This window comes from Mustela nivalis, assembly GCF_964662115.1.
Source record: "Mustela nivalis genome assembly, chromosome: 6".
In the NCBI taxonomy this organism is placed as follows: Eukaryota; Metazoa; Chordata; class Mammalia; order Carnivora; family Mustelidae; genus Mustela; species Mustela nivalis.
The window spans coordinates 84,376,416-84,398,987 of NC_139025.1; the positions used below are offsets into that span (position 1 = coordinate 84,376,416).

The following is a 22,572-nucleotide window of genomic DNA, read 5'->3' on the forward strand; positions in this document are numbered from 1 at the left end:
TGGAGTTCTCTCCGCATGAAGGCTCTACCGTGAGTATGCGGGAACCTATCCACGGCCGCTCATCAGAGTCTCCTAGTCTTCAGAGGCAGTGGCCATCCAGTTCTGCAGCGCTTATATGGATTGGTTTATTTCAAAGTGGGTTTCACCTTTTCTAAAGGCGTCTAGTCATCCAGTTCATGGGTGAATTAAATTTTTGTCACAAGTGGTTTCCCAGCCTTGAGCTTACAGACTTGTGCTTAGATGAGGGTGATGGCGATTTTGAAGAGGTGGGGTAGAATAACAGGAAAGTCACGGTTTTTTGTTTTGTTTTGTTTTTTCTTTTAATGTCTTTCCATTTGAACTCTTGGTCTCTTTCTTCAGGGGGACTTTAGCGTACCAGATGTGCCCAAGTCCATGGCCTGGTGTGAAAATTCTATCTGTGTGGGTTTCAAGAGAGACTACTACCTAATAAGGGTAAAACTTATTCTTTTGCATATATTTACCTGGGGGAGAGGATCATGTGTTTTTGAACTACAGGTCAAGAGACTGCCTTAAGTAGTGTTTTGGCATAACAGGGTTTGTGTTTGTATGTTTGGCTATTTTTTTATGCTTCTCAGCATCTCTACAAATAGATGTCTGATGCCAGGCAGCATCAACTCTCAACTTTCTACATAATGAATTATCCACATCGTGTATCTAATTATTGGAACAGAAAATTAGGGCTCCTTGCCTCCATTCAATAGCATTACCAAGGACTGTCATCTTAAGGCTTTAGTGCACCTTATAAACTAATTTTAGTATTAACTTATGTATTTTTAAGACTTTGAGATTTCTGCGCTTTCAAGCCTTTTAGTATAGTTATTTTAAAAATTTATTTATTTTTATTTCAAAAGCCACATATGTTAATATAAAAAATAAGGAAATATAGGTAAGCCAGATAAAGGATGTACAAATCACCCATAAATCCTTCACTCAGAAATGACACTGTTAACCTTTTGGTTAGATGAGCTTCCACCTTTTTACAAAAATAGCATGTTATATACATTGTTTTGTAATCTCTTTTTCTGAACCTAAGTGGTAAATATCCATGACATTGGTTTTTTTTCCCTCCCTTATGCGTACTGTATGTAGAATAGGTTGATGTACCATGCATTTCATAGCATAATCCAAATTTCTTACCCCTCTCATATTCCAGACTTGGCAGTTCTAGAAGCCTTTCTCCCCCATCTCTATTTCTCCCCACTTCCCTACCACCCACTGTGTTAGCTCTTCATTATTTATCTAGTTAATATATTTGTTCCATATTTACATTGTTGGAATGTCCTGATTTGATCAGCCTCAGAGTTGCAAACTGGTAGAGGAGTCACCCCTATCCAGCTGATGGATGCACAGAGTAACAGCTAGGCCTGTGGGTGCTGAAAGAAGTCCGAGGGCTGGGGATACAGAGCCAGAAGCTGGAGGGTAGGCTCTCCTTACTCTGACTACCTTTGCTCTTCTTGAGGGTACAGTCTTTTGAGGGTGGGAAATCTTGGGTTAGGCCCAAGCTATTCAAAAATTACTCATTTAGATCAGACAGTAAAATTCATTCTTTTGGATATATGGTTCTAACATGGTTAGAGTCACGTAACCACCACCATCATCAAGATTGAGAGCAGTTCCATCACCCAAAAAATGCCTTCATTCTGCCCCCTTGAAGTCAACCCCTCTTCCTATGCCCCAACTTCTAGTAATCACTGATCTGTTCTTCATCTCTTATAGTTTTGCCTTTTCCAGAATGTCATATAAATGGAATCCTACAGTATGTAGCCTTTTGAATATGGCTTCTTCCACTTAGCATAATGCATTTGACATCCATCTGTATTGTGTGTGTCATCATATTCTTTATGGCTGGGTAGTGAGTGGTCCATAGTATGGATGTACTATGGTCATTTATCCATTCATCAGTTGAAGGACAAAGTTGTTCCCAGTTTTTAGCCATTATGAATAAAGCTGTGATAAACACTTGCATACAGGTCTCGGTGTAAACATAAGTTTTCATTTCTCTTGAGCAAGTGCCCAAGGAATGGGATTATTGGGTTGGATGGTAAGTATATATTTCACCTTAGAAGAAGCCAGCAAACAAAGTGATCGTACCATTTTGCATTCTCACCAGCAGCAAATGAGAATTACAGTTGCTCTGCATCCTCACCAGCACTTGACATTGTTAGTTGCCGGCCTAGATGCTTGTCTCTGTGTTAGAGAAAAAGAGAACTGGTTCTATGTTGTGATGACAAAATTTGTCATAACAAACTCTATAATATTTCCTTATGCCAAACAAGGAATATTATTGGCTTCTCTAGGCTCAGGGTTTTATTTGGATTTTTTAGGCCATGTTCACTCCTCTGGTGAGAGAATGCTGGTTGACTCACTTTGTGTCTTCCTATAGGTGGATGGAAAAGGGTCCATCAAAGAGCTCTTTCCAACAGGAAAACAGCTGGAGCCATTAGTTGCACCTCTGGCAGATGGAAAAGTGGCCGTGGGCCAGGATGATCTCACCGTGGTGCTCAATGAGGAGGGGATCTGCACACAGAAATGTGCCTTGAACTGGACAGACATACCAGTGGCCATGGGTGAGACCACCATAGCAGCTGCTTCCCACTCTGGGCTGGGGTTGTGTGCCATCCTTGCAGAAGGGAATCCCATTCATGGCTTTCACAAACTGTGGTTTACAGTGTCATTTACTTTCAGTTCCGCTTCTTAGAAGTAGACAAGTGTTTAAGGTCATTGAAAATGGGATATTCTGGTCTTTGTAGGAAGCCGGGTTTTGTCCCAGAGGGGGAGAAATTTAAAACTGAGTTATGTGTTTTAGGAAGTGATTGTCTGTGGCCATATATTTTTATTTCTTAGTCCTTGTTTTACTTTCTGTGTATGGTTTTAATGTGTCCTCTGCCAGATCAACTACATTTGGAAATTAGTGACAATTCTTTATTTATCCCTGTAGTACATGTAACTCAGTATTGATGTGCTTTTGACTTGGTGCGTATGGCCTCTCTTTTATAGCTTGGAAGTGCAGATTGTGTTTAGATGTTAGGATCTGGCCTGCACATTAGGTATTTCTGCTCTCACTCTGACCCAGGCTCTCATCAGTGGTATTGCCTGGAAGTGTATAACCACCCTCACAGCAATTTATTTTCAGTCAGAAGAGTGAGCATTTTAAAAAGAGCTACTGCTGTAGAGTGGGGCATAGAAACATGCCATCTTTAAGGACTCTAGCTGGGAAGGTAAGGATAACATCTTGGATAAAAAGAGAAAACAAGGCATTGCCCAAGGTGTTCAGTTGGATGAGTTGAGATTCATTCATTTAGAAAGTTCAACTTGTCAGTAAGAAGTTTCATTGCATAATTAAGGTTGGACTAGACCAGGCAGGGAGTTTATGACTTGGCTTGAAGAAAAATTCCTTTCATTCTAGGCAGAAAAAAATAGTTTAAAATAGTTAAAAATGATCGGAAATGTTCCTTGTTGACAGAGCATTAGAGAGACTGACCTGGTTGAAACAGGTGGTCTGAATTACAGAGGAATAAGGGTAGGGCTGGTTTTTAGAGGCCCATGCGAAGGTCAGAGAGGCCAGTAGATTCCTAACTGGTAGAATGTTTTGGTAAAAGCATCATGTTCTAGAGTAATTATTCTGGTTGTGTTCATTAATGAACAGATCAGAAGGAAGATAATCAAAAGGACAGTATTTTTAAGGCCCAAGAATGTATATGAACAAGGTTGAGGGGCTAAAAATTTCATGAGAAACTTTGTGGTGTTCTGGGGGGTGCTTGTGTTCCCTTCAGAAGAGGGGCTATGGTAGAATTGATGAAGCTATGTGTAATACGTGCGAAGAGTATGCTTCTCATTCCCTAGTGTGAGAGTTTCTGTTTTAAAACCTTTGTTAGTGTCCAGTGCCTTTGGCAGTGTTTCTTAAAAATATTTCTGTGCCTTAACATACTGAGGAAGGGAATAGCTGGGCATTCTTTCTAGGTAGGGTGGGAGAACCACCAACTGACAGGACGAAGACTGAACTTCAGTGGTGTACATGTTAAACTTCATTTATACTTCTCTCAATTTTACCACTTCACCTGGACTCCAGTCACCTTGGACTCCCCCTCATCCAGCCATGATCCCCTGGGCTCTTCTTGCCTCTTCCTCTCTTCTCTTGCCCACAATGTCCTGCTCACATGACAAGGCCTTGTTCAGTGGCACTTCCTCTCTGAAGTCTTCTGATGTGCAGGCAGAATGAATCACTTCCCCCTTGGTGCTTCCAAAGCCCTTTCGGGTTTCTCTGTCATGGCCCCCACACTGTCCCACTGGATGCAGTGAGTCGTCTGTTTCCTCTGTTTCCTCTGCTCGTATAGGAGCTCTGTGAGCTCTGGACTCATGTTTTGATCCACTTGGAGTAGGACCAAAACATAGCCTTTTAGGAAGTGCTTTAATGGATGAATCACTGTCATCATTGGCCAGTTATTAGATATCTGCTGTATACCAGCCACTCTGCCGAGTTTTGAATATACAGAAAGATCCAGACCATCTCTTAGGGAGACTGGATCATGATATGATATGACAACCAAAAGCCTTCCTATTATAGATACCTTTTTTACCTTAGAAAAGTTAGCCAGATTAAAGGAGAGAGAAATTTTACATATTTATACAACTTAACACTGTGGGGGATTATACTAGTTTTTAAAAATGAGGCCAGCATTAAAAGAGAAGTAAAAAAATCCAATGCAAAGCAAGTTTTTAAATTTTTTGATAAGGTAAAAAATATAAGCACAATAACTTCAATAGCATTCAAAGTGGTGAAAATATTAGGCCAGTTCCCTCCTGGCTTTAAAATTTTTATGGTATTGGGGCACCTGGGTGGCTCAGTGGGTTAAACCGTTGCCTTCGGCTCAGGTCATGATCTCGGGGTCCTGGGATTGAGTCCCGCATCAGGTTCTCTGCTCAGCAGGGAGCCTGCTTCCCTCTGTCTCTCTCTGCCTGCCTCTCTGCCTCCTTGTGATCTCTGCCTGTCAAAATAAATAAATAAATAAATAAAATCTTTAAAAGAAAAAAAAAAGTTTAGAATTTTTATGGTATTTAGAGTATAAACTGTATTAATGTGGAAAACTTTTTTTGTCAGAAAATACATGACAGAAATAAATCCGTAGCACATTAGCCACAATAAGAAACTCTTGAGTGTTTGAGGTTAAATTTCTATATGATTATTATGCCATCTAGTGGTTGATTTTTTACTTTTTTTCTTTCCTTTTAAAAATTTTCTATTTTAATTGTAAAAAGAAACCCATAAAATCTGTCATCTTAAGTGTACAGTATTTTTTAAGTGTACAGTCCAGTAGTTACATATATTCACATTTTCATGCAACAGATTTCAGAACTTTCTCATCTTGCAACAGTAGAAGTCCATATCTGTTGACCCTTTTCTCCCTCCTTCAGCTCCCAACTTTCTGCTCTAAGTTTCAGAACTTTCTCATCTTGCAACAGTAAAAGTCTATATCTATTAACAACCCTTTTCTCCCTCCCCTAGCCCTTGGTGCCAACCATTCTACTTTCTATTTCCGTGATTCACACTCCAGAGACCTCGTGTAAGTGGTAGAAAACTGGCACACTAAGAAGACCAGCCAGTTGCTTTCTCTGGGAATCACTGAGCATCAGGTGGAGTTTTGCATCTTTTCCCTCTGAAAATCTGAAGCTGAAATAACCTTGGCCAGAAATGTGGAACTCTCTTTAGCCTCATTTTAGGGAAGAAAGAAGTTGCCTTCATCTTGTCCTTCTCATGTAACCTTCTCCCACTGATGCATTGTTAGGGGCAGCTGGACTTGGTTGGCTTGGTTTTGTGACTGATGAGAAAGGGAGCAGCTGAAGGTTTCACCCACTCCTTTGGAGGAGATGGTCGGAGTGGGATCAGGTCACTCTCAGCAAAGCTGAATGCGTCCTTCTTGTGCACAAGATTCCTCTTAGGGTCACTTGGACAAAACAAATTTTTTTTCCCTTTGGATATCACAACGTGGGATCCTGGCTTGGTATTTGAGTAGTGGACTATTTAGAGATCTCATCTGCATGCAGCATAGAAATGAGAAACTGAAGCAGCCCATAAACCTAAAGCCTGAGACCAGATCCACAACTGGAAGTGTTCTTTTCTTGTGCAGAGCACCAGCCTCCCTACATCATTGCCGTTTTGCCTCGATATGTGGAGATCCGAACATTTGAGCCAAGGCTTCTGGTCCAGAGCATTGAACTTCAAAGGCCCCGCTTCATTACCTCGGGAGGGTAAGGAATTTCCTTTTTTACTGTAGCTGCCATATTATTGCAAAGCTTTAAAATCATAAAGCCTGTGCTAAAGCTTTGCTAATATCCTTATTCCTTCCTCTAGATCAAACATTATCTACGTGGCCAGCAATCATTTTGTTTGGAGACTCATTCCTGTCCCCATGGCAACCCAAATCCAACAACTTCTGCAGGACAAGCAGTTTGAATTGGCTCTCCAGCTCGCGGTAAGTATTATTCCTGAGATTTGGATGCAAGTCTGCCTTCCTCTTTGTTCTCCAAAGCAAGTGCTTTGGGTTTAGATGGTTATATTTAGTTTGGACTGGTAGAATAAGCACAGAGCTGCAAGTTAAGGGACTTGGATTCAGGGTCTGACTTGGCCATAGAATATCTATGTAACTCTAAATAATTTCACTTTTTCAGATGGCTTATCGGTCAGATGTAGAATGAATGCCAGTTACAATAATAGTAACTCCTAGAATTTAGAAGACAATCAAGTAATTTAATAGATATGGTATAGCCTTGAAAAATTAGACCATGCAAGTATTAAAGTAACAGTCATAACGTAAGATTATAGTCTGATTGAATGCAACAACTAGAGGGCTTTTCACAATTCCTTTCAGCAGTAGATCCCTGTCTTTGGATAAGCAGGCCTCCTTCAGGTTTCTGAAACCGTTTCTGAAACCAGCTTGAGTTGCTGCATTCAGTAGGGCTGCACTCTTATATTTATGGCTGCCTCTCTTCCTTGAATATTAGCACCAGGTATTGTTCACAGCCATAGTGCCCATGCTTTTGCTTTGGCGGTTCTCTCATTGCCAACACACTCTGTGGAGACTGACTTCTGAGACTTGTCTTATTCTCTTAAATATTCCCAGTGGTGATTATTGTCTGTAGAGAGTAGATTTGATTTTAGGAAACAACCAAGGTCATTCTGATCCTAGACCTTTAAACTGGACAGTGCTAGTTTAGTGAAAGAGAAGAGATTTTTATGATTTAAGAAACTTAGTTTTGAGAGTATCTTGTAAATTATTTCTGAAGGGAAAGCTGTGGTCACAAGTTTTGGAATTTATAGTCACATGTGATAGATACTTTTAAAAAATATATATTTTATTTGTTTATTTGACAGAGATCACAAGGAGGCAGAGAGGCAGGCAGAGAGAGAGAGAGAAAGAGAGAGAGAGCAGGCTCCCCACTGAGCGGAGAGCCTCAATCCCAGGACCTTGGGGTCATGACTCAAGCCGAAGGGAGAGGCTTTAACCCACTGAGCCATTCAGGTGCCCCATGTGATAGATACTTTTGAAGGGCAACATTTATCTTGGATGTATACATTTTGGATTTAAAACAAAAATCCAGTCTGAATAGTTAGAGATGTTTAATATCCCAGAAAGATTATTTTTTTTCCTTGGAGTATTTAATTTCAGCATCTGACTACTTTATTTCTATTTTTTTGCCTCTCTTAAATTGCCCGCCATTATTTTGTTTTCATTTTTAAAATACTAAATACCCATGAGCCCACCATTCTACCTAAGAAAAACAGCTTCCATAACTTATATGTACCTCCCCATCTCATTCTTCTGCCTCCCCTCCAGACATACCATTATCCTAAATTTGTGTTTATTGTGCTCTTTAAAAATATATTTCTTGTTGAAAAATCAAATTAACAACCTAACCTTATACCTAAAGGAGCTAGAAGAAGAATAAACAAAACCAGCAGAATGAAGGAAGTAATAAAGATTAGAGCAGAAATAAGTGATATAGAAACAAAACAAAACAGCAGAACAAATTAATGAAACCAGGAGCTAGTTCTTTGAAAAGATCAGAGAGGACGCAAACAAAATTATAAATGAGAGGAGAAATGGACAGTGCAGAAATCTAAAAAGGATTATAAGAGAATATTTTGAAAAATTGTATACCAACAAATTGGACAACCTAGAAATATAAATAAATTCCTAGAAGCAGATAACCTCCCAAAACTGAATCAAGAAGAAATTGAAAATTTGAACAGACTGATTACCAACAATGAAATTGAATAAGTAATCAAAAAACTTGCAAAAATCAAAGTCCAGGACCAAACAGCTTCACAGTGAATTCTACCAAACATTTAAAAAAGAGATAATGCCTATTCTTCTCAAACTGTTCCAGAAAATAGAAGAGGAAGGAAAGCTTCCAAATTCCTTTTATGAGGCCAGTATTACCCTGATACCAAAACCAGATAAAGATAATACAAAAATAAAAGAACTATAGTATCCCTTGGTCAGTGTCCTTGATGAACACAGATGCAGAAATCCACAATAAAATACTATCTATCTGAATCCAACAATACATTTTAAAAAACCATTAACCATAATCTGGTGGGATTCCTTTCTGGGTTGCAAGGGCAGTTCAGTATTTGCAAATCAATCAGGTGATACATCCCACCAGTAAGAGAAAGGATAAGAACCAGGATGATCATTTCAGTAGACACAGAAAAAAGCGTTTGACAAAGTAAAACATCCATTCATGATTAAGCAGAAAACAAGAAACCTCAACAAAGTAGGTTTAGAGGCAATATACCTCAACATAATAAAGGCCGTATATGAAAAACCCATAGCAAATATCATCCTAACTGGGGAAACTGAAAACCTTTCCCCTAAGGTCAAGAATAAGACAAGGATGTCCACTCCACCACTTTATTCAGCATAGTACTGGAAGTCCTAGCCATAGCAGTCAAGACGACAAAAAGAAAGACATCCAGAACAGCAAGGAAGAAGTTAAACTTTCGTTATTTGCAGATGAGATGATACTCTATAGAGAGAAACCTGAAAAACTCCACTAGAAAACTAGAAGTATAAACCAATTCAGTAAAGTTGCAGAATACAAAATACAGAAATCTGCGACATTTCTATACCCTAACAAAGAAATAGGGGAAAGAGAAATTAAGAAAACAATCCCAGGAATAAACTTACCCAAGGAGGTGAAAGACCCGTATTCTGAAAACACCATTGAAAGAAATTGAAGATGACACAAATGGAAAGATATTCCATGCTCACAAATGGAAGAATTAATATTGTTAAAATGTCCATACTACCAAAAACAATTTATGAATTCAGTGCAGTCCCTATCAAGATGCCTGTGGCATTTTTCATTAAACTAGAACAGTGCTAAAATTTGTGTGTAACCCACAAAAGACCCTAACTAGCCAAAACAATCTTGAGAAAGAAAAACAAATCTGGAGGGGAGGTATCACAATGCCAGATTTCAAGATACACTGGAAAGCTGTGATAAAACAGTATGGGGGGAAAAAAAAGTATGATACAAGCACAAAAATAGACACATAGATCAATGAAGCAAAATAGAGCTGCCAGAAATAAACCCAGGATCAGATGGCCAATTAATCTGTGACAAAGGAGGCAAGAATATGCAATGGGTAAAAAACAGTCTCTTCAACAAATGGTATTGGGGAAACTGGACAGCAATAAACAAAAGAATGAAACTGGATCACTTTATTACACCACACAAAAATAAACTCAAAGTAGATTAAAGACCTAAATATGAGACTTGAAACCATAAAAATAATGGAAGAGAACACAGGCAGTAAAATCTCTGATACGGGCCATAACGTTTTTCTCAGGCAAGGGAAACAAACGCAAAAATAAAGTATTGGGACTACATCAAAATAAAAAGCTTCTGCACAGCAAAGGAAACCACCAACAAAACTAAAAGACAATCTATGAATGAATGGGAGAAGATACTTACAAATGACATACTCAGTGAAGGTTTAGTATCCAAAATACATAAAGAACTTACACAACTCAGCATCTAAAAAAATAATCAAAACAGGCAAAAAGTATGAACAGACATTTCTCCAAAGAAGACATACAGATGGCCAACAGACAAAAAATGCTCAATATCACTCATCGTCAGGGAATCACAAACCAAAAACCATAGTGAGACATCACCTCACACCTGTCAGAATGGCTAAAATCAAAAACACAAGGAGTAACAAGTGTTGGTGAGCATGTGGAGAAAAAGGAACCCTTGTGAACTATTGTTGGGAATGCAACAGTTGGGAATATACATGAAATTTTCAGAGGGCAAGTACATATTAAACTTCGCCATTGACAAAATGTGGAGGCAAATTTTAGCCAGGGGACAGTTCCCTGTTGGCTGGACAAGACATCCCACTGTTGGTCCCTTTCTGAATAGGTGAGATCAGGATTAGGTGGGGAAATAGGGAGCATTAAGAGTCTGAAGAAGCTAAAGAAGTGAAAACAAGTGTAGAAATGGCATGGAGTCCATCCTAACTGGAGTGAAGGGTAATGCTTGAGTGTCTGGGAATAAGCTAGAGAAGGAAGCTGTGCTGGATTCTGAAAGCCTGCAAAGCACCAAGAGGATTTGGACTAGATGCGACCATGTGTTGATAGTGGTCTAGGCTGGGGTGATGGCAACAGAATAGGAAAGGAAAAGAAGGGGAAAACTGGAAAGACATTTTGAAGGAAGAAATTCAATGTAGGAAAGAGTGATTAAAAATAATTTAAGGGGAATAAAGATTATAAGGAAGAAACAAAGATAATAAATAGCTGCATTAATTTGGCTCTTACTATAAACTGGACCTTTCCCAGCTGTGCCAGCAACATTAAATCCCCTTCATTCCTTCAGCATACCATGTTCCCTCTGTCACCTTAGCGCCTTGCACGTGTGATGTCCTTTTCCCTTCCATCTGTTCTGGACTCCCCTGGTTAACTCCAGCTCGGCCTGCATTCCTCTTGCTTCCTTCTTGCACCCACCGCTCAGACTAGATTGGGTACCTCTTCCAATTGCTTCTGTCCTTGTTCACCCTATTTTAGTTTTGACTTTTTCATGTTTTTAAAGTGAACTCTAGACTTTATTCAGATTTCACCGGTTTTTCCATTAATGCCCCTTTTCTGTTCCGGTTTCAAATCCCGAAATTACATTGTGTTTAATTGTTGTGTGTCCTTAGTGTCCTCTGATCTGTGACAGTTTCTCATTCTTCTGTTGTTTTTCATGACCTTGACAGTTTTTTTCAGGAGGACTGCCGAGGTATTTTGTAGAAACCCTGTTGCACTTTAATTGCACAGTTTCTTCTCAATCTTGTGGTTAGAATGTCAGGACAAGTCTATGAGGGCAGGTGCCATGTGGCTTGTCTTGTAAACTTGGGCATGCAGAGCTCCTAAGATGTTGTCTGATACATAGTATATGCTGAATAAATATTTGTTGAGGAAGTGAGCTCTTTCCTATTCTGCCCTCTCATTAGGAAATGAAAGATGATTCCGACAGCGAAAAGCAGCAGCAGATCCATCACATCAAGAACTTGTATGCCTTCTACCTCTTCTGCCAGAAGCGTTTTGATGAGTCCATGCAGGTCTTTGCTAAGCTTGGCACAGGTAACACATGGGTTTGGCCTTGGTTGGAATTCGTGGAGGGAGGGGAACCTGGAAAGGGCAGGAGAGATAGTACTAGACATCTGAGATCGGGGAAAGCTTCTGCTCATCTCTTGATCATCGTGCCTCACAAGATCCTGTGGGTGGCCACAGTGTTATGTATTTACAGTCCGTATCTTGTGCACCTGGTCTCATCCATAAAGAGACTTCCAGTATCCCTTTCTTTATTTACAGTAGAGAGGCCAGATCTCTTTCCAGTGGTTAGAATATTCATTACATGGCACCCAGGGCACTCTTATGTACATATATCAAGGTGCAGGCATTTTAGATATGAGGTGGTCCTGCAAAAACCTTCTATTCTATAATTAATACTCATGGAAAATAACAGCTTATGGGAAGAGTGAGGTTGGGGCAGACCACTTCAGACATAGGCAGCTTTGTAAGTGGAACACTAATGAAAACAATAGCAATCCTACTAACACTCAGTTCCCACTACTATTGGTACTCAGCACTAGCTGTGCTTTGCAGTCCTGAACCCTGGGGAGATGCTTTCTCCTTTGAGATGCAAATCTTTGAGTTTTTTGCTTCCAATAGAAACCAGTTTCATCAAAATAAAAAGTCTGATCCTGGGTATAGACTTCTTTATGAGACCCACTACCAAAAATGGGGGAACATCTTTGCTTTATTTTTACTCTCAGCTTTTCCAGGTGGTTTAACTTAATAGAAAGTATAATGGGTTTTGAAGCTGCTAAACCAGCCACTCCTCTTTTCAGTTCTTTTCTTTAGGTCCCCTGTATATTTACTGAGGAACCTTGCCTGGTCACTTTAAAACATTAACAAGCTGGGCAAATTTGCATACAAATCAACACCACTTTTTTTTTTTCTTTTTAAGATTTTATTTACTGGAGAGACTACAGAGCACACAGAGAGCACAGAGGGTGAGCAGGGATCCTGATGCAGGGGTTACATCCCAGGACCCTGGGATAGTGACCTGAGCCCAAGGCAGATGCTTACCGCACTGAGCCACCCAGGCATCTCAGTTTTTATATTTCTTGAAACCCATATTTAGGTCTTGAAATTGAGCCTTAGACTATTGAATTTGTTCAGATATTACATTCCTTATTTACTTAGTCAATAAAAATTTTATCAAGCTTCTACCATGCATTGGAGACTATTCTGGGTACCAAGTAGTGGGGTGTATATTCTGTTGGAGACGGGGCAGACAGCCAAATAAATGAGCAAATTTATAATATATTGGGACGTGGTAAAGCTCTAAGAAAAATAAAGCAGGGAAATGGGGATAAGGAGTACTGAAGATAGATATTAGGATTATAATTAAGATAAAATAGGGAAGGCATCTCTGAGAAGTTAGGGCCTAAAGGAGGCTATTTAATGAACCGGGCAGTTGTCTGGGCAGGTGCAGTGCAGGTAGAAGGAATGGCCGGTGGCAAGGTGGTGAGGTTGGAATACTGCCTAGTCTGTTCCAGGAGCAGCCAGATCCATGTGGCTAGAGAAGAGTCAATCCTTCTCCTTTGTTCTGCATAAAGAATTTAATCCCTTTGTGAATTGCCTGTCTCTCTGATTGAGAATTCAATGTGTGGCATAATCCTGGACTCAGTGAACATAGGCCCAAAGGCAAATCAGATAAGCGATGGCATTGGCAGCTCTATCTTTGATCCTGGGCTTCGAGGATAAATAGGACATGTTGTCTGTCCACAAGGTGCTTACATGAAAAACCACTCAGTGAATCATGGGAATAAATGTCTCCAGGATTGTGGAGAATTAAGTCAGGAGTCTCAAGAGGCAGTGACCAGGCTCTGGAAGATAGAAGAAAAAGCAGAGTGTAAAGGAAGGTGGGCGGGAGGAGACACCCAGTGGTGGCTGAGGGTCTGTAAGCCACAGCCCAGTGTGATGATGGTGGTGCTTGATAGATCGCATGGGAAAGAGATGTTGGGTCTGCATCCTAGAGGACCTTGAATGCTGCCAGGGAATTTGGACTTGGTATTGTAGGCTTCAGGTGACATCACAAGGTTTTAAGTAGAGTGATGTGATTAGAGCCTTGTCTGTAGACACACACCGTCGTGCGGGAAGCCGCCAAAGGGCAGTGGATGCGCTCCAGGTCCCCAGTGGTTATCTGTGTTCCTCAGACTGCGCTTCTGTGTGGGAGCCACGTGGAATTGCCAACTACCCCATTCGGTTGCCGTTTCTTAGGAGTGTCTCTTTCACATTGTCTCAGGTTTTGAGGAACACAGTCTTCCTGGCTTAGCAGAAATACTGTGGTCAGACACCAGTTTCTTGGGGATGATGTGCGTTCTGGAGGCTTCAAGGCAAGGCTGGGTAGCATTTCTCTTCTGGTCTGCTTGTCTGGAGCTCAGCTCCTTCTAGAAGGACATGGCCTTCTCCTGGTCCCCCAACTTTTGTTTTTTTTTTAATTTGAATGAAAATAAAGTAATGTTAGGATGAAACATTAAAGTGTTAAAGGAAAAAAACCTTACTCTAGATCTAGCCTTGACTCTAGTTTTGTGTCTTTTTCATCCAAGCTTTTCCTACTTTGTACATCTCAGTGTAATTATAACAGTATTCGTTTTTATAGTTTTTATTACTTAAAATTGTTAGTGTTTTTCCATGTTGCTGTGTGCCCTTCATAATTGAAATTTGTAATGATTGCATTATTGTCTCTTAGTTGACATAGACTATAGTTCTGCTGCTGAAGGAATTCCACATTGTTTCCAGAACTGCATTGTTACAAATAATATTCCTGATGTGACCTTCTCTTTCAGATGTGTCTTCCCCCTCCCGTCTTTTAGACTGTTTCCTTAGGGTAAACTCCGAGAAGTGGGATTGGTGCACCCAAGTGTTTTTCTCCTTATTGAAGTAGCAGTATTTTTTGCCTTGGCATTGTAAGAGTGATTCAGTTTCATAATATAGCAAGCCCTGGGTAGTATCATATAAACATTTTTCTACAGACTTTACTCTTTAATGTACTGCTCTAATTCTTAATGTAGCAGAACGTTTTCCCACTTACTTATATTATTTTCTTGTCAGTTGTTTATGTCTTTTGCCTCTTTATCATATGAAATCTTTTTTTTTCCAACTTACATTTTATATAATTAATTTATTAGCTTCTTGCCATGTATCCGGCAAATATATATGCCCTAGACCATTGTCTGGCTTTGTTTTAGTAATAGTAATTTGTTTTAGTAATACTCTTTTCTTTATATAGTTCTTTTATTTTTAAGGCTATTGATTATTCAACTTTAATGTCTTAGCAGTTTTTCCTTGGGGAATTTTTTCTTCTCCACTTTTAGAGAATTCATGAATTTTCCATTCCAATTCTGGATATGCATATGTGTGTATGCCTTGGAATATAGAGTCAAACCATTTTTGTAATGGTTTAGAGAAATATACATGTTATTAGTGCTCAAATTATAGAAATGTAGAGCTCATTGACTCTTTTTGAACTTGGAGTCATTTAATTAAAAGAATGAGTCCGAGGGTGCCTGGCTGGCTCAGTTGATAGAGTATGTGACCCTTGATCTCGGAGTTGTGAGTTGAAGCCTCATGTTCGGTATAGAGATTACTTAAAAAATAAAAAAGATCTTTAAAAAATTAGTATGGAACTTACTTTGCTGTTATAATGGTGTTGTTTTATTTGATCCTTAAATTGCTGTGCTCCTTTCTGGGGAATCGTGTTTCCCTTCCATGTAGATCCTACCCATGTGATGGGCCTGTACCCGGACCTGCTGCCCACAGACTACAGGAAGCAGCTGCAGTACCCTAACCCACTGCCTGGGCTCTCAGGGGCTGAGTTGGAGAAGGCACACTTAGCTCTGATTGACTACCTGACACAGGTAGGTATGGTACAGGGGTGTATGGAAGAGTTCACCTGGGAGTTCCGATGCCTGCTTTTCTATGGCAGAGAAGGGTGGGCTTTCTCCGATTCCACAGGCATTCTGTAAATGAATACCTTAGAAGCTGTGGTGGCTGGGCGCATTTCTTTCTCCTTCATCTCCCTACTCAGTTATACCACTGATCTTTGATGCTAAATCTTGATAGTAGGAAATGTACCTGATTTCTGGCAAATTTACATGAAGCTCTCCTAGGAACTCAGAAGAAGAAATTTTAGTGGATAGAAAATAATCGGTTTTTTGAAACACTCTTTTGGAACATACATACTTGTGGGAAAATACATGCTCTATGCAGGAAACTGGGCAAACACAAAAAAGTATATAGCAAAAGTTAAAAATAAATAAATAAATAAATAAATAAATTTCCTGTAACCCTATCACCCAAAGTAACCAACTTTATAGTGTTGTCTTTCTAGACCTTTGGAGGCATACCTCCTTTATTGTGCTTCACAGATGCTGCCTTTTTTTTTTTTTTTTTTTTTAAACAAATTGAAGTGAGCAAGTCTTTTGGAATCATTTTCCCAACAGCATTTACTTAATTGGTGTCTTTGTCACATTTTGGTAATTCTCACATCATTTCAAGCTTTTTCATACTTAATTTATTTTTGTGATCTGTGATCTTTGATGTCACTATTGTAATTGTTTTGAGATGCCACCAGCTGTTCCCATATAAGATAGCAAATTTAATAAAATGTCTGTGTTCTGACTACTTTATCAGCTGGCTGTTCCCCTGCCTCACCTGCTCTTTGGGTTTCCCTACTCCCTGAGACACAATAATACTGAAATTAAGTCTGTTAATAACCCTACAATGGCTTCTAAGTGTTTCAAGTAAAAGGAAGAATCACTGTTTCTCACTTTATTTTTTTTTTAAGATTTTATTCACTTATTTGACAGAGAGAGATCATAGGTAGGCAGAGAGGCAGGCAGAGAGAGAGGGGGAAGCAGGCTCCCCGTTGAGCAGAGAGCCTGATTCGGGGCTTGATCCCAGGATCATGACCTGAGCTGAAGTCAGAGGCTTAACCCACTGAACCATGCAGGTGCCCCTATTTCTCACTTTAAATCAAAAGTAAAGACAATTAAATTTAGTGAGGAAGACATGTCAAAAGCCAGGATAGGCCAAAATCTAGGCCTCTTGTGCCAAGTTGTGAATGCAAAGGAAAAATTCTTTTTTTTTTTTTTTTAAGATTTTATTTATTTATTTGACAGAGATCACAAGTAGGCAGAGAGGCAGGCAGAGAGAGAGAGAGAGAGGGTAAAGCAGTCTCCATGCTGAGCAGAGAGCCTGATGTGGGGGCTCGATCCCAGGACCCTGGGATCAAGACCTGAGCTGAAGGGAGAGGCTTTAACCCAATGAGCCACCCAGGCGCCCCAGCAAAGGAAAAATTCTTGAAGGAAATTAGAACTGCTACAGCAGTGAACATGAATAAGAAAGCAAAACAGCCTGTTGCTGATTTGGAGACAGTTTTACTGGTTTGGATAGAAATCAAACCAGCCACAACACTCCCTTTCCTCAAAGCCTAATCCAGAGCAAGGCCCTAACTCTCTTCAAATCTGTGAAGGCTGAGAGGGGTGAGGAAGCTGCAGAGGAAAAGCTGGAAGCTAGCAGAGGTTGGTTCATAAGGTTTAAGAAGGAGGCATCTTCGTGACATAAAGTACAAGGTGAAGTGCTAAGTGCTGATGGAAAAGCTGCAGCAAGTTCTCCAGGAGATCTCGGTGAGATTGTTCATGAACGTGGCTCCACTTAACAACAGGTCTTCAGTATAAATGAAACAGCCTTCTATTGGATGGAAATGCCAACTAGGACTTTCATAGCCAGAGAGGGGAAGTCAGTGTGTGGGTTCAAAGCTTTTAAGGAGAGGCTGACTCTTCTTAGGGGCTAATGCCACTTGTGACTTAAAGTTGGAGCAATGCATTTTGAAAATTCTAGGGCCCTTAAGAATGATGCTACATACCAGCCCTGCCAGTGCTCTGTAAATGGAACAACAAAGCCCAGATGACAGCACGTCTGTTCATAACATAGTTTACTGAACATTTTAAGCCCCCGTTGAGACCTGCAGCTCAGAAAAAAAGATTCCTTTCAAAATATGACTGCTCACTGGCAGTGCACGTGGTCACCCAAGGGCTCTAATGGAGATGTACAGTAAGATTAATGTTGTTTTCATACTAACACAGCATCTTTTCTGCAGTCCATGAATCAAGAAATAATTTTAACTTTCAAGTCTTCTTTATGAAATACATTTCACAAGCTTCTAGCAGCTATAGATAATGATTCCTCCATACCTGGGTAAAGTAAATAAAAATAAATAAATAATCTGGAAAGGATTCATTATTCTACATCCTATTAAGAACACTCATGATTCATGGGAAGAGGTCAGAATATCAACATGAACAGGAATTTGGAAGAAGTTGATTCCAGCCCTCAAGGATGACTTTGAGGGGCTCAAGACTTCAGTGAAAGAAGTAACTGGGATGCGGTGGGAATAGCAAGAGAACTCGATGAGAAGTGGAGCCTGAAGACATGAGTGACTTGCTGCCAGCTCATGAAAAGCTCATGGATGAGGAGTTGCTTCTTACAGATGAGCAAAGGAAGTGGTTTCTTGAGATGGAATCTACTCCTGGCCAAACTGTTGAAATGACAAAAAGGATTTAGAATACTCCTTAAACATAATTAGTAAAGCAGTGGCAGCGTTTGAGAGGATGGACTCCAGTTTTGAAAGAAGTTCCATGGGTAAAATGCTATTAGCATCATATGCTACAGAGAAATCATTCATAAAAGGAAGAGTCCGTTGATGTGGCATACTTCATTGTTGTCTTATTTTAAGAAATTGCCACAGCCACCCCAGCCCTGAGTCACCAACATTGAGTCAGGACCCTCCACCAGCAAAAAGATTACAACTCACTGAAAGCTCAATGATGGTTGGCATTTTTTAGCAATAAGGCATTCTTAAATTAAGGTATATACATTATTTCATTAGATATAATACTACCATACTATGTAAGCATAGCTTTTGTACACACTGTGAAACCAAGAAATTAATTTGGCTAGCGTTATTGCGATACTTGCTTTATTGAAGTGTTCTGGAACCAAACCAAACAATGTCTCTGTGGCATGCTTGGGTATGTAGTCATGAATTCAGTTTTTAAAAATTTATTGGGGCCCCTGGGTGGCACAGTCCATTGAGTAGGTAGATGATGATTTTTGATTTCAGCTCAGGTCATGATCTTGGGGTCCTGATTTGAGCCTTGCGTTAGGCTCTGCACTCGGCAGGGAGTCTGTTGGATGATTGTTTTTTCCCCTCTCCCTTTGCCCCTCCCCCTACTCACGTGCATGCGATCTCTTGATCTCTCTCAAATAAATAACTCTTTTTAAAAAATAATAAAATTTATGGGGTTACTGTTGCCAATGGATATCAAACTGAAGTTCTCTAGCTTACTTTTTAAAAATTTAGCTGTATATTGAGAAATCCTTTCCCTGTCAATAAATACTCTTCTATAACATGTGTTTTTTTTTTTTAGAGGGAGTATTTAGATGTATGTTTTCTTTTATAGTTTACTATTATGGAGAGATAAGTGAAATTCTCAAGTGAATAATAAAACTGTTAAAGACTGTTCACTCCAAACTTTTGTCACACTGGGCTATTACATATTCCCTGGGCACTTACCCAGAGTCAGAGAACTTAGTAAATTTTTTCCCTGTAAGTGTTCTGAAGACCTCTGTAAGGGGTCCCCTGGGCAGACACTGAGAAATACTGCTGGGAAATTGTAAGCCAGCTACCTGTCACCTGCTTCTGGGTTGGTGAAGGTCCCACAGGTCTGGTCAGGCACACATAGCCTCAGCACTTCCTTGACGTTGTGCTCCAGTGGTACCCAGCTATGGCTGGCAGATGGCAGGGAGCACACAGACATGCCTCTGTCTGTACCAAGTGAGAAACATTCCTGGGCAGAATGTCTCCTAAGCCTGTGGCACTGAGGAAAGCCCTCTATTGCCTGTGTCTTTGCTTTAGGACTCTGAGCACATGTTTTCCCTGGACACCTCCGCTGCCATTTGGAATGTCTCAGTTTAGCTGACTAGTCCTGTGCCAGAGAGATGGTAGAGCATACAAAACAGAGGGCATTGCCAGACACTGTATAGTACAGTCTGGATGATTCTATTTATATGAAGTTCTAGGATAGGTAAAAACTGATCTCTAGTGATAGAAATCAGATCTGTGGTGTCAGAGTGGGTGGGATTCTTTGAGAAGAGTCCAAGGGAACTTTCTGGGGTAATAGGAAACATTCTGTTCCTTGATGGGGGTCATGGTTACATACATGTACATATGTGTCAAAATGGATTTCATGCTTTAAAAGGGTACATTTTATTGTATGTTACTTATACCTCAAGACAGTTGTTAGGTTTTTTTCTTTTTAATAAAAGAACATGGGGAGGCGCCTGGGTGGCTCAGTTGGTTAAGCAGCTGCCTTGGGCTCAGGTCATGATCCCAGGGTCCTGCGAGTCCCATATTGGGCTCCTTGCTCAGCAGGGAGTCTGCTTCTCCCTCTCCCTCTGCTTATGTGCACTCTCTCTCTCCCTCTCTCTCTGTCAAATAAATAAATGGAATCTTTAAAAAATAAATGAACAAAAGAACATGGGGATTGGAATTAGACCTAATTTGAAACTTGCCTCAGCTGCTTCTGAGAGATACAGTGTCTGTGCCATATCTTCTTCGCTTGTAAAGTGGGGATGACAGTAATGTCTGCATTTGTTGTAGGTTTACAGTAGGATGACGTAAAATTCTTGTCATAGTGCCTGGGATGTAGTAACTACCTGATAAATAATTGTTACTGGATCTGTGGCAATTTGGCATTCATCTGTCTTGATCCCCAAGAAAAATGATGTGCTAATGATTAGCACTGATGTGCTAATGATGTGCTAATGTGAGATCAGGATGGATAGGCATGAGCTGTGTTGGCAATATTTGGAATATTACGTGGTGGCCCAGGTGATAAGGATGATTGAGTCCTGGCCTTAACCCCACATTTTTGGGCCTTGGCAGAAACGAAGCCAGTTGGTAAAGAAGCTGAATGACTCTGATCACCAGTCTAGCACCTCCCCACTTATGGAAGGCACGCCTACCATCAAATCCAAGAAGAAGCTGTTGCAAATCATTGACACCACCCTGCTCAAGTGCTACCTCCATGTGAGTTCTCCAGGCGCTCGCTACCCGCAAGGCTCCGTCCCCAGAAGCTGGGAAAGGGCTACTTTGGGGGACCTGCCATCAATAAGAGTGGCATCTTGGATGATGGCAATCACCCAGCCTTGACCTGACACCTCTGAGCTTCTGGAAATTTAAAGGTTAAGGCAAGATAATTGCCCCGGAATTTGCAGTGGGCTGGTCTTCTCTGGTAAGATTGGGGTTGGTGCTACAGGGTGAACAGGGACAGTGTTTTCTCCCTCCCCCCCAACTCCCCATAGTCCTAGAAAAGGGCAGTTGGCCTTCTCAGGCTTGTGTTCCATACATGGCCTTCCGGCCTGAAGCAGGCCTGGGCTGGGTGGGGTGTGGGGGTGTCCCTTCACGACGCGGTTGCCACAGAAGTCGTGCTTCCTCTGCAGACGAACGTGGCCCTGGTGGCCCCTCTGCTCCGCCTAGAGAACAACCACTGCCACATCGAGGAGAGTGAGCACGTGCTGAAGAAGGCGCACAAGTACAGCGAGCTGATCATCCTGTATGAGAAGAAGGGGCTCCACGAGAAAGGTGGCTGGAGTAGGGGATCAGTTCTGGGAGGGTGGTCTGTGGAGAGTCGAAACCCACCGAAGTACGGTGACTTTCCCATGGGCATGTATTTCCTGAAGAGGCTAATGACTTTTTTGTTGGGCGGGGGCTTCCTGGCCAGCTCTGCAGGTGCTGGTAGACCAGTCCAAGAAAGCAAACTCGCCTCTGAAAGGCCATGAGAGGACAGTGCAGTATCTGCAGCATCTTGGTGAGGCCAACTTTTGAAAGGGAAGGGGGAAAGGATTGTGTTCAAATGGACCTGATCTCCCTCCATTTCTGATTCTGGTGGGTCAGGACTGTCCCTCCCTTATGCTCACCCATCTTTGTTTCTCCACTTGAGGTTAGAGTCCCCACCCCCCACCATGGTGGAACTGTGACAGCCCTTTAGCATGTAATCAGCCCAGTAGGGGCAAGTATCCCTGAGTGACTGGTGTTTGGACAGAACAATCTCTCCTGGAAAGTAAATTCAGGGGCAACCTTTGCACCTGCCTTTGCAGTCCTATGGTCAGGGTGGGCCTCACCTGCCAACTAATCTTTTCCCTCCAGGTACTGAAAACCTGCATTTGATTTTTTCCTACTCTGTATGGGTGCTGCGAGACTTCCCAGAGGATGGCCTGAAGGTAAATCACAGGGATCTCTTGGATTTATCTAGTACCACACTGGGTCCTAATTCTACTTAGGCAGTGGTGGCTGGAGGTGGGGGGTGGATTCATGCAGTTTCTCTGGCATTCAGAGGAGTAGCCTGGGAAATAGGAGACAACGGTGTAATGTAGCGGAGAGAGACTTCCACAGACGTCGGGAGACCAGCGCCTGCGACCTAGCGTGTCACACAAGATGGCACACAGGTGCCATTTGGTAGACCCTTCCCCCTTCAGAAGTCCACCTGAGCCTCTACTGTGTCCGTGTGTGCCATGTGTGGTTGGCAGCACTGCAGTCAAATGGTTCTGCTTCTGGAACCCGGGTTTGTTCCCACAGATCTTTACTGAAGACCTTCCGGAGGTAGAGTCTCTGCCACGGGACCGAGTGCTCGGCTTCTTGGTGGAGAATTTTAAGGGTCTGGCTATTCCTTATCTGGTAAGATCTTTTTTTTGGTCTGAACTAAAAACCTTTAAATGTGGGATCCAGGACCACGTGGGGAAATTGGGCAGTTCAATACTGGGCAATTCAGATTGGGGTTTATGTCACCTGGGAACTGGTAGAAATTTAAGGAAGATTATTTCTACCTCCTCTGAAGAAAGATCTTGGTAGATCAACCTGGAAATGTTACTT

General features: G+C 41.2%; 1 protein-coding gene across 1 annotated transcript in view; it reads left to right on the forward strand.

Annotated features, from left to right (window-relative positions):
• Nucleotides 1-22,572, forward strand: part of VPS39 (VPS39 subunit of HOPS complex) — a 46,441-nt gene that overhangs the window by 16,944 nt on the left and 6,925 nt on the right. Inside the window, exons 7-17 of the mRNA XM_082735466.1 lie at nucleotides 361-453; nucleotides 2,405-2,588; nucleotides 6,147-6,267; nucleotides 6,371-6,491; nucleotides 11,519-11,648; nucleotides 15,354-15,496; nucleotides 20,587-20,730; nucleotides 21,144-21,285; nucleotides 21,425-21,511; nucleotides 21,850-21,923; nucleotides 22,279-22,377. Of these exons, the coding sequence (XP_082591592.1) occupies nucleotides 361-453; nucleotides 2,405-2,588; nucleotides 6,147-6,267; nucleotides 6,371-6,491; nucleotides 11,519-11,648; nucleotides 15,354-15,496; nucleotides 20,587-20,730; nucleotides 21,144-21,285; nucleotides 21,425-21,511; nucleotides 21,850-21,923; nucleotides 22,279-22,377 (1,338 nt within the window). The remainder of the gene's footprint in view (nucleotides 1-360; nucleotides 454-2,404; nucleotides 2,589-6,146; nucleotides 6,268-6,370; nucleotides 6,492-11,518; nucleotides 11,649-15,353; nucleotides 15,497-20,586; nucleotides 20,731-21,143; nucleotides 21,286-21,424; nucleotides 21,512-21,849; nucleotides 21,924-22,278; nucleotides 22,378-22,572) is intronic.